Below are 12,465 nucleotides of genomic sequence, written 5' to 3'. Positions count from 1 at the left end.
AAAAGACGTAAGTGTTATAATTTAATTGCGAAGAAGATATAAAAAGGGAAAGCAAAAAAAAAATATAAAGAGGGTTCTATCATTGAATTGTAGAACTATCGATTGCCGGAAGGTACTAATTTAATATTGAAAATACTATCGTCTCCGACTTGCAAGTTGAAAAGCATGCAAAACAATAATGTTCAGTTACGTATTATTTTCATTACTAATTTTATCAATTTCCTTCTATTGTCATCAAATTTTTAATCAACCAATTAGCATAATTAATTATCCAAATGAGTCCTACGATTTTATTGTCGGTGAGTTCATTCTTTATTATTGTTTTTATTTCCTCTTTTCTCACTTCATTAAAAAAAAAACTTTGAAAATTCACTCGACAATTGCATCATTTTTTTCACTGAAATTTTTTTTTATTTTATTATTATTATTATTATTATTATTATTATTGAATAAATAAATAAATAAATAAATAATTATTATTATATTTTTATTATTAATTATTCATTTATTCATTGCTATTATATTATTTTTAATTTATTGTTTATACTATTCCTTAGTCATATTTTATATACTATTTTTTCATTTTTATTACTTTCATTGTTTTTATCATTCCTATTACTATTATAATTATTACTATTATTTGTTATTATAGTTATTCAATTTTCTTATTTTTGCACCAAAAGGAAATTAATTAAAAGTTTATTGTGAATAAATAAATAAATAAATAAATAAATAACTAAATAAATAAATAAATAAATAAATAAATAAATAAATAAATAAATAAATAAATAAATAAAAAAATAAAGAAATAAATAAATAAATAAATAAATAAATTATAATAATTAATAATAATTAAATACAATTTTCTTAAAATTCTCAAAAATTCACTTATTTTTTAGAATTTTTGCAAAAATTCAATTATTTGCAGAAATAATAATTTTTTTCGCATGGATTCAATTATTTAAAAAAGTTAAAATAAAATTCTATTTAAGAATTCAATTATCTTCAGAACTAATTAAATTTTCGATGTACCGAAAATCGTTGAAGTATTTATAAAAAAAAATTTGAAAATAATTGAATTAATTTCAAGAATTTCATCAACATTTTTTTCCATAATTTAAATTCTTTCGAAAAAATATGATTTCTTGAAAATAATGCAGTTTTTTTTAAAATCATTTTTACTCTGAATACTTTGAAAGTAATTGAATTTTATCACAAGAATTCAATTATTTTCAATAATTGTAATAAAATTCTTTGCAAAAAATTATTTGTTAATTAACGATTTTTCTATTAAATTACATTAAAATTATTCGTTGAAAATTGAATTCTTTGAAACAATTTTATTAAAGTTTTTGGAAATAATTCATTATTTCAAAAAAAATTTCATTAAATTCGTTAATTTAAAAAAAAAATTTTTCATTAAATTCGTTAATTTAAAAAAAAAAATTTTCATTAAATTCGTTAATTTAAAAAAAAAAATTTTCATTAAATTCGTTAATTTAAAAAAAAAAATTTCATTAAATTCGTTAATTTAAAAAAAAAAATTTTCATTAAATTCGTTAATTTAGAAAAAAAAATTTCATTAAATTCGTTAATTTAAAAAAAAAAATTTCATTAAATTCGTTAAATTAATTTTTATTTGTTAATTAATTTATTGTCGTTTAAATTTTTCAAGTGGGTGCCGGTACAGCTGGATGTGTTTTAGCATCGCGCTTATCGGAAAATCCCAACACAACTGTTTTAGTAGTCGAAGCTGGCGGACAATTTAATTGGTTTTCAACAGTGCCTTTAGCCGCTCCAATTCTATTTAATTCTGAGGTCGATTGGTCTTATAAAACCGAACCCCAATGGTATTCATCGAAAGGATTTCACGATCACGTGAGAGAATTCTAACATTCATTCTACTATACTAAAAAAAAAAAAAAAAAAAAAAAAAAAAAAAAAAAAAAAAAAAAAAAAAATATCCGAACAAATTTTATTACAATTTTTAAATAATTTATTTCTTTCGACTAATTTTTTGCAAATTTTAATTTAAATAATTTAATTCCTAAGAAATTTTTATTATTCATGAAAAGAATTCAATTCTTACGAAGATTTTTAAAACAAATTTTTAAATAATTGAATTTTGTTTAAAAATATTATGAAAATAGTAAATATTGAAAATCATTGAATTACAAAAAGTTTATAAAAATAATTGAATTTTACAAAGAATTCTATTAAAATTTTTGACAATAATTCAATGTCTGTGTAGCAATTTAATAAATTTTTTTTTTTAATAATTGAATTTCTAAAAAGCATTTTATTATTTATGAAAATAATTGAATTGCTGCGAACGATTTTATTAAAATTTTTGAAAATAATTGAATTTCCAAGAAGAAATTTCTTACTATTAAAAATAATTGAATTCTTGTGATGAATATTGTTATTTATGAAAATAATTGAATTTTGCAAAGAATTTTATTAAAATCCGTGAAAATAATTGAATTTTCGGGAATAATTTTGTTATTTATCTTTAATAATTGAATTCTTTCGAAAAATTATTTAATTGTAAATAATTGAATTCCTGGCAAGAATTTTATTAAAATCTAAAAGAATAATTGAATTATTACAAAAAAATTTAATTAAAATTGTATATTTAAAATAATTGATTTCTTTCGAACAATTTTATTCAAATATTTGGAAATAATTGAATTCCTGTGAAAAATTCTAATATTTTTCTAAATAATAAATTGAATTTATCGAAAGTATTTTATTACTTATGAAAATAATTGAATTATTGCGAAGAAATTTACAAAAAAATTTGTAAATTATAAATTATTGAATTCCTGTGGAATTTTTATTATTTATGAAAATAATTCAATATTTGCATAGAATTTTATTAAACAATTTCTTTTTAAATAATTGAATTCTTTAGGAAAAGTTTATTAAAATAATATTGAAAATTTTGGAGAATAATTTTGTTATTTATTTTTGATTTTGTCAAGAATTTTAAAAAATTGAAAATAATTGAATTTCAGCAATCTTTTGTCATTTTTGAAATCAATTAAATTTCTACGAAGAATTTTATTAAAATTTCTTTGGAAATAATTGAATTATTTTGAAAAATTTCATTAAAATTTTGGAGAACGATTTTATTAGAATTTTTTAAAATAATTGAATTTCCAAGAAGAAATTTATTATTTTAAAAAATAATTGAATTCTTGTGGTGAATATTTGTTACTTTTGTAAATAATTGAATTTTGCAAAGAATTTGATTAAAATGACTTAAAATAATTGAAATTTTCGGGAATTATTTTGTTATTAAATTAAAAATTAAAAAAATTAAAAATATAAATAATTGAATTATTGAGATGAATTTTATTATAATTTAAAGAATAATTGAATTATTTCAAGAAAATTGTAACTAAAATTGTATTTTTAAAATAATTGATTTCTGCCGGACAATTTTATTAAAATATTAGAAAATAATTGAATTCCTATGAAAAATTCTAATATTGTTGTAAATAATTGAATTTTTTTAAAGAATTTAAAAAAAACCAATTTTTTAAATAATTGATTTTTTTGAGGAATTGAAATTCAATTTTTAAGAATAATTACATTTTTCGATCAATTCTTGTAAAATTGTATTAAAAATAATTGAAATCCTGCGATGAATTTTCTTATTTATGAAAATAATTGAATTATTGCGAAACATTTTATTAAAATATTTAAAAAGAATTGAATTTCAGTGAAAAATTTTGTTATTTTTGAAAATAATTGAATTCTTCTGAAAAACTTTATATTTGTGAAAGTAATTGAATTTTTCGATTAATTATTAATTTAAAATACATAGTATTAAAAATAATTGAAATTCTTCAAAGAGTTTTATTAATTACGAAAATAATTGAATTCTTGCTTAGAATTTTATCAAAAATTTTTTTTAAGTAATTGAATTTTTATGAAAAATCTCATTAGTGAAAGTAGATGAGTGCAAAGTCTGTAACAACTAGTACCTAAAATGAATTTTAAAAAATACAAATTAGAATAAAAAAGCAAAAAAAAAATGGCGGAAAACGAGAATAATAGAGAATTTTGTTGAAACACAAAGAGACAAAAATGGCCGCGCGGAAAAGGATTGGGCGGAAGTGGACAATTAAATTTCCTCGCCCACTCGTTTGGTAAAGCGGAGGATTTTTCAAAATGGCCGGGCGGTTGGTCGTTTTTCGATTTGCAGCCGTATTTCAAGAAAGTCACGGCCATAATGAACGTGAGAAAAATCACCTCCGACGATGAATTGGCGAGTGCTGTCATTGAAGCTGGTGAAAAATTACGGAATAATGGCGCAATTTTTTCGCCAGCAAGCGACACATTAAACGACGGAAGTCGATGGAGTAGTTTTAATGCTTATTTACAGAGTGCCTGGAATCGGGAGAATTTACATATTCTCACAAATACTCTTGTCACCAAGGTAAATCAGTAGAAAAAGAAAAATTTCCATTATTTTCCTTTCTGCTAAATTATTATTTTGCTAAATACTGAATATTTGCTAAATTATTTTACCAAAACTAAATATTTTTTCTACAATTATTTTTCCAAACTGAATATTTGCTACAATTATTTTGCTAAATTATTTTCTACTAAATTTCCCTCCAAATCTCCACTGAATTGTTCTTGAAAATATATTTCTATACAAATATCATTTTTTTTTCTTTTCTCACAAATAGATCGTATTTGGAAAGAATTTAAAAGTCGAGGGAATCGAAATAAGACACGAAAATGGAACAGTCGGTAAAGTAATTGCCAAAAATGAAGTTATTCTTTCAGGTGGAACTATTAATACACCGCAATTATTAATGTTATCGGGAATTGGACCCTCGATGGAGCTCAAAAAGCATAATGTAAATTTACACACATTTATTTTTAAATGCGAGATAGAAAAAAAAAATCTAAACTCAAAAATATCCCACGAATTCTTTTTAACCAAAAATACTAATTTTTCGCACTTAATTTTCGAGTTTTAACTGTAGAAAAAGTTCCGAACATTTTGTCAGCACAAAAACATCAAAAACACAATGCGCCGGTTCATTTTGATTTCCAAAGCAAATTTTGAAAGTGAAAAATGAATAATTAGTATAATTACCAACCATATGGGAAAAATAGGAAATATTTTCTTGTTTCTAAACAAAAACACTTGGTAGTAGAATAATCTTTACGATATTTATTTCTTGAAGAGTTCATAAGCGCGAAGTGATTATGCGAATGACGCACAGCAGACTCAAGCAGACCAAAGCAGACTAATGGAATTTTGAGGTTAGGTGCAGGTGCAGCAAGTGTTGCCAACCGCGCAATACAAAACTATCAAGTGGCGCGAAAATTCAAAATTGAATTCTGGTTTTTTTCTCTATTATCAACTATTTATCATTTTTATTCTATTTATTCTTCAAATCTATTGCTATTTAATAATAATAATAATAAAAATAGTAATAATAATAATAATAAAAATAGTAAAAATAATAATAAAAATAGTAAAAATAATAATAATAATAAAAATAGTAAAAAAAATAATAATAATAATAAAAATAGTAAAAATAATTAAAAATAATACTAATAATAATAAATAATAATATTAATAATAAAAAACAATCCTTTCTCTACGTGGAAGCAAAATAAAAATATTTTTTTAAAATTTCCCTTTTTCGCAAAAACAGCAAAAAAAAAAAAAAATGATTTCTTCTTTCAGATTACAGTCATTAAAGAAATTACAGAAGTCGGTCAAAATTTATTCGATCATTTAAATATGCCACTGTACGTTTTTCTCCAAGCTCCAATTACAATAACAATAAAAAAAATTCAAAGCATCACGACATTATTGCAATATTTTATTTTTGGAACTGGTAAATATTATTTTCTCTCAATTTAATTAAAATATAAATGAAAATTAAATCAATTGTAAAAATAAATTTTGCCCTTCGAAACGAAGCAAAAAAAAAAATTACTCGATTTGTCGGTAAGGTAGATTCCCGCCTATCCAGTTGGATGAATATAATTTTTTTTACAGTAAAAAAATTTTCTTTCAGGACTTTTAACAACAAACGGAATAAAAGCAATTGGACGTAAAAATAATAGTGGTTTTATGCTTTTTGCCGGTGCATCGACAGATGAAAAATTATTGAAATCTATTGGTAATTATCGAACAGAGGTGAGAATATTAATCTTTTATTTTTCACTCACAATTTGTGTAATTATTCATTTTTTAGTACTTTTTGGGTAAATTGCAAAAATACGGAAATATTTTTTTATAATTATTACAATTCTTATTATTTACGTTATTTACGTAACTTTTTTAGGGAGGGGGGGGCAAACTATTGACTACGACAAGTGGGGAAAAATGGCGCTAATTATTATAATTAACTATTATTATTCACTTATTTATTCTTTTAGTTTATTAATTATCATTTTTGTTTTAATATTTCAATAATTTTTTAATATTTCAATAATTTGATGACAAATTAAAATGTTTCGACACGAAATAATAACGATTACTATATTGTGATCGTTATTTATTTCGTGACGAAACAAGACAAAGTCCATTATATTATGACTTGAAAATACATAAAAAGAGGGAATGAATAAATTAATAAATACCGTAATTACCGTAGGAAAAATTACAAATTTTTTCTTGTTTATGAACAAAAAACACTTGGTAGTAGAATAATCTTTACGATATTTACTTCTTGAAGTTGAAAAAAGCGAAATAAAGACACAATTATACGCGAGTGACGCAGCAACAAGACAACTGCGGTAGTATTGTTAGGTTAGGTTACTTTCAACGCGGAGAACAAGTGTGCCAACTTTGCAGTACAAAAATATCAGAAACCGTCATAATGGCGCGAAAATTTAAAAAACATTTCAAACTAAAAGTAGTAAATAATAATAATAATAATAATAATAATAATTTTAATTTTAATTATTAATAATTAATAATTTATTTATTGTTTATACTCCTGCCCTATTGGCCTTACGCACTTCGACAAGAGTCCCCGAGAAATACTTTTTTTGGATTAAGCATAACCATTCTACTTTAGAAATTTTTCTATATATTAACCTAATTTTGCGTCTATTGTTATTATTATTATTATTATTATTATTATTATTATTGTTATTGTTATTATTATTTACTACTTTTGGTTTGAAATGATTTTTAAATTTTCGCGCCATTATGACGGTTTCTGATATTTTTGTACTGCAAGGTTGGCACACTTGTTCTCCGCGTTAAAAGTAACCTAACCTAACAATGCTAACAATTAATAATTAATAATATTAATTTGCAATATTATTAATAAAATTATTACCTACAGCAATTATTATTTTGCTATAAATAATTTAATTGCCTATATTTATTATAAACATTAAAATTAGTTTTTCAAGAGACAAAATTTTTTTATTAAAAAAAAAATTGAAATTTAGGTTTTTAGATCACTTTATCCAACTTATAATAATACGTCACAGGAGGGATTTCTTTTTTTGGCAAGTTGCTATCAACCAAAAAGTCGTGGGAATATTACTCTAAAATCTGACAATATTCTCGATCCACCGGCAATTGATCCGTCGTATTTAGAACACGATGACGATATTAAATGTTCGCAAGAAGGTAAAGAGAGAAAAGAAATAATAATAATAATAAAACTCACTAAAAATGTACAAAAAAAAACCATAAATATTTAAAAATTTTTTTTACTTTTTTTCCAAAATAGAAATAAAATAGAATGTAAAAAAAAATTATATCTATAAAAATTTAATTAATAGTCTTTTTGTAGTTTTTTTTTACTTTTCACAAAAATAATACAAATAAATAAATACAAAATTCAATAAATAAATTTTTTTGTTGTTGTAATTTTTCAAAAGATATAAATTAATTTAATATTTATTAATTTTTTGATTTTTCAACAAATGTAAACTAATTAAAATTTTTTTTTAATTTTTTACATATTTTTTAAACAAAAAAAATATGAAAAATAAATTAATATTGTTTAAATTTTTGAGTTTTACATTTAGCAAAAAAAGAAATAAAATAGGTACTTGAAGTTTTCAACGTTGCGGTATATCAACGAGAAAAAATTTTTATAAATCAAAAATTTTCTAAATTTTTAAAAATTCTTGAATACAATTTATTTATAGTGGAAATCTTCTCAAAAAAATTCATTTATTTTTATAAATAATAAAATTCTTCTCACGAATTCAATTATTTTTTTAAAAATAGTAAAATCCTTCGCAAAAATTCAATTATTTTTATAAATAATAAAATTCTTCTCAGGAATTCAACTATTTTGAGAAATTTCTGTCAAATTCTTTTCTAATATTTAAAAGAAATTTTTTCCAAACAATAAAATTATTTTCTAAATTTTTAAAAAATTTTGTAAACAATTCAATAATTTTCTAAAATTTTCAAAAATTCTAAGAAATAATTAAATTATTTTAGTAATTGACAAATACTTCAAAGGAATTCAATTAATTTTAATTATTTTGATAAAATTCTTCTCAAGAATTCAATTATTTTTATAAATAATAAAATTCTTCTCAGGAATTCAATTATTTTTTAAAAAATAGTAAAATCCTTCGCAAAAATTCAATTATTTTAAATAAATAATAAAATTCTTTGAATAAATTCAATTATTTTTAAAAATTTCTATAAAATTCTTCTCAAGAATTGAATTATTTTTACAAATTATAACTTTATTCAGAAGAATTCTTTTTTTTTTATAAAAATTAAAATTCTTTAAAGGAATTTAATTATTTTCAATTATTTTGATAAAATTCTCCTCAAGAATTCAATTATTTTCTAAAATTTTTAAAAATTCTTGGAAACAATTCAATTATTTTCTAAAATTTTTACAAATCATGGAAACAATTCAATTAATTTCTAAAATTTTTAATAATTCTTGGAAATAATTAAATTGTTTTTATAAATAGTAACATTCTTCAAAAAAAAAAAATCAATTATTTTTATAAGTAATAAAATTCTTCGAAGGAATTCAATTAATTTTAACAATTTCTGTCATTTTTTTTTTAAGAATTCAATTATTTTCTAAAATTTAAAAAAATTCTTGTGAACAATTCAATTATTTTCTAAAATTTAAAAAAATTCTTGAAAACAATACAATTTTTTTCTAAAATTTAAAAAAATTCTTGGAAACAATTCAATTATTTTTATAAATAGTAAATTTCTTCACAAAAATTCAATTATTTTTATGAGTAATAAAATTCTTCAAAGGAATTCAATTAATTTCAATTATTTTGATAAAATTCTTCTCAAGAATAAAATTATTTTTATAAATAATAAAATTCTTCTCAGAAATTCAATTATTTTCTAAAATTTTTAAAAATTCTTGGAAACAATTCAATTATTTTCTAAAACTTTAACAAATTTTTGAAAACAATTCAATTATTTTTATAAATAGTAAAATTCTTCGCAAAAATTCAATTATTTTTAAAAATTTCTATAAAATTATAACTTTATTCAGAAGAATTCTATTATTTTTATAAAAATTAAAATTCTTTAAAGGAATGCAATTATTTTCAATTATTTTGATAAAATTCTTCTCAAGAATAAAATTATTTTTATAAATAATAAAATTCTTCTCAGGAATTCAATTATTTTCTAAAATTTTTAAAAATTCTTGGAAACAATTCAATTATTTTGTAAAACTTTTACAAATCTTGGAAACAATTCAATTATTTTCTAAAATTTTTACAAATCATGGATACAATTCAATTATTTTCTAAAATTTTCAAAAAATTCTTGGAAATAATTAAATTTTTTTTATAAATAGTAAAATTCTTCAAAAAAAAAATCAATTATTTTTATAAGTAATAAAATTCTTCGAAGGAATTCAATTATTTTCAAAAATTTCTGTCAAATTCTTTTCAAGAATTCAATTATTTTCTAAAATGTTTTAAATTTCTTGGAAACAATTAAATTATTTTCTTAAATTTTTCAAAATCTTGGAAAAAATTCAATTATTTTCTATAATTTAAAAAAATTCTTGAAAACAATAATTCAATTTTTTTTAAAAATTTTTAAAAATTATTCGAAACAATTCAATTATTTTTATAAATTGTAAAATTCTTCCCAAAAATTCAATTATTTTCATAAATAACAATATTCATCCCAAGAATTCAATTTAAAAAATGGAATTTCTTTGAAAAAGGTTTTTTTTTCCGAAAGTTTAAGGTTGTCAAAAATTGTTTACAATTCGTCCCTAAATCCCCGAATCGATTCCTTGAAAATTGAATCTGGTCCTGATGCTTAATCCGAATTGTCAATTTTTTTTCCAAAAATTTTTATTCACTTTTCGAAAAAAGGGCAATTTTTCCGTTGATATGCCGAAACGTTGTAAACTTCCAGTACCTGTAAAATAATAAACTAATTAATTTTTCATTTCAATATTTTTTTCTGCAATAAATTAATTAATTTTAATTTTTATTCCCTTTCAGGTGTGAAATTAGCGTTAAAAATACTCGACAGTGAGGAATTTCGTAAATTGGGGGCAAAATTGCATATTCCAAATTTGAAGAATTGCCCACCATCCGATAATAATTATTGGGATGAGAATTTTTTCGAATGTGTAATTAGAACTGGCGGAATTGCAAGTTATCATCCAGGTGGTAGTTGTAAAATGGGAACCGGAAGTGACGCTGTTGTCGATACAAAATTACGGTACAAAAAAAAAAAAATATTTAATATTTTATTTTTTGTATTTTTTATTTAATATTTTCAAAGTTTGTTTTTTTTAATTTTTTTATTTTTTTTTTTTTTTTTTTTAGAGTGAAAGGAATCAAGGGACTGAGAATTGTGGACGGAAGTATATTTCCATCGCCAATTTCCGGACATCCAAATAGCGTAATAATTGCCGTGGCAGAGAGAGCTGCCGATTTTATAATGTCTGATAAACGGAATTGAATTTCAAAATAATATAATAATTTTATATTAAAAAATATTGTATTTTCAAAACAAAAATTCTCTTTCCTTACTTCATTCAAATATTATATCGAAATAAAGAAAATTATTTTCTTAATGTTTTTCTTTCACTTTCCTTAGTTCTTTTTTAAATTTCTATTCTTTTTCAATATTCAATTAAATTGAATTAATTTAAATTAAAATTATTCAATTAAATTGAATTAAATTAAATTAAAATTATTGAATGAAATTAAATGAAATTTATTTATTAACTAATAAAATTAATAACTAATAATATTATTAATTTTCTTCAAAATTATTTTCATTTCAATTCAATTCTTCATTTCAAGAATTTTAAACTAAAATTCTTTTTTAGAAAAAAAAAATAAAAAAATAAAAAAAAAAAAAATAAATAAAAATATAAATTTTCAAAAAAAAAAAAAAAATAAATAAAAAAAATTAAAAAAATTAAAAAAAAATAAAAAAATGAATAAATAAATATAATATAATATAATAATATAATATAATATAATATAATATAATATAATATAATATAATATAATATAATATAATATATTTGATTTTTTTTTTTCTTATTTATTTATTTATTTATTTTTTTTTTTAATAATTTTTGAAAAAGTTCTTTTTTGAGAATTTTTAAATCCATTCGTTTACATTTCAATTTTACCTAAACTTTCGATTATTCTGACATTTTTCAATTAAATAAATTAGAAATTAAAAACTTTAAATAATTTTTTTAAAAAATTCCATTAAACTTTTTGAGAAAAATTAATAAATTCTATAAATTTCCTTAAAAATCTTGTCAAGAATTTAATTATTTTTATAGATAAAAAAAAATTATTCGCATAGGAATTCGATTATTCTCAAAAAATTTGAATAAAATTCTTCGAATAAAAGTAAACTGAATTTTTTATACAAATTTTTATTTAATTTGTAATTGAATTATTTAAAAGGATTTTATACAATTTTTTTTTTTAAATAATTGAATTTCTGCGAGGAATTATTTTTGTAATGAAAAAAAACTTTATAAATTTATAATATTTTAAAATTTTTAATATTTTATAATATTTTATAAATTTATAAAATTTTTTGAAAATAACTGAATTTCTGAGAAGAATTTTATTAAAATATTTGGAAAAATAAAATTGGATTATTTTAAGAAATTCATGAAAACGATAATTAAAATAATTGAATTCAAGCGAAGAATTTTATTTTTTATAAAAAAATAATTGAAAAATAATTTTTTGAACAATTTTTAATATAATTGAATTTTTCCTGGACATTTTTTTTTTGCAATTGAAAAATTTTATTAAAGTTTTTGAAAAATAATTAAATTGTTTTAACAAATTTTTGTAAAAGTTTTAAAAATAATTGAACTGAAGCGAAGACTTATATTTTTTATTAAAATAATTGAAAAAAAGTTTTTTAAACAATTTTTTATATAAATGAATTTTTTCTGGAATTTTTTTTTGTAATTGTGAAAGATTTTATTAAAATTTATAAAAATT

At 19.7% G+C, this 12,465-nt stretch overlaps 1 protein-coding gene across 1 annotated transcript; it reads left to right on the top strand.

Moving 5' to 3' along the window:
• The first annotated feature begins 87 nt into the window (after positions 1 to 87).
• On the top strand, positions 88 to 11,054 carry LOC122512186 (neither inactivation nor afterpotential protein G-like). The gene is made up of 9 exons (XM_043627899.1): positions 88 to 299; positions 1,676 to 1,878; positions 4,088 to 4,447; positions 4,704 to 4,877; positions 5,720 to 5,873; positions 6,057 to 6,178; positions 7,447 to 7,630; positions 10,474 to 10,696; positions 10,804 to 11,054. The coding sequence occupies exons 1-9, from the start codon at positions 179 to 181 to the stop codon at positions 10,937 to 10,939; spliced, it is 1,677 nt and encodes a 558-aa protein (XP_043483834.1). The 5' UTR covers positions 88 to 178; the 3' UTR covers positions 10,940 to 11,054.
• The last annotated feature ends 1,411 nt before the right edge of the window (positions 11,055 to 12,465 follow it).

Source organism: Leptopilina heterotoma, unplaced genomic scaffold, assembly GCF_015476425.1.
Source record: "Leptopilina heterotoma isolate Lh14 unplaced genomic scaffold, ASM1547642v1 Lhet_123, whole genome shotgun sequence".
NCBI classification, from domain to species: domain Eukaryota; kingdom Metazoa; phylum Arthropoda; class Insecta; order Hymenoptera; family Figitidae; genus Leptopilina; species Leptopilina heterotoma.
Note: the sequence above shows the minus strand (reverse complement) of the source record. Positions and strands in the feature narration are given on the sequence as shown.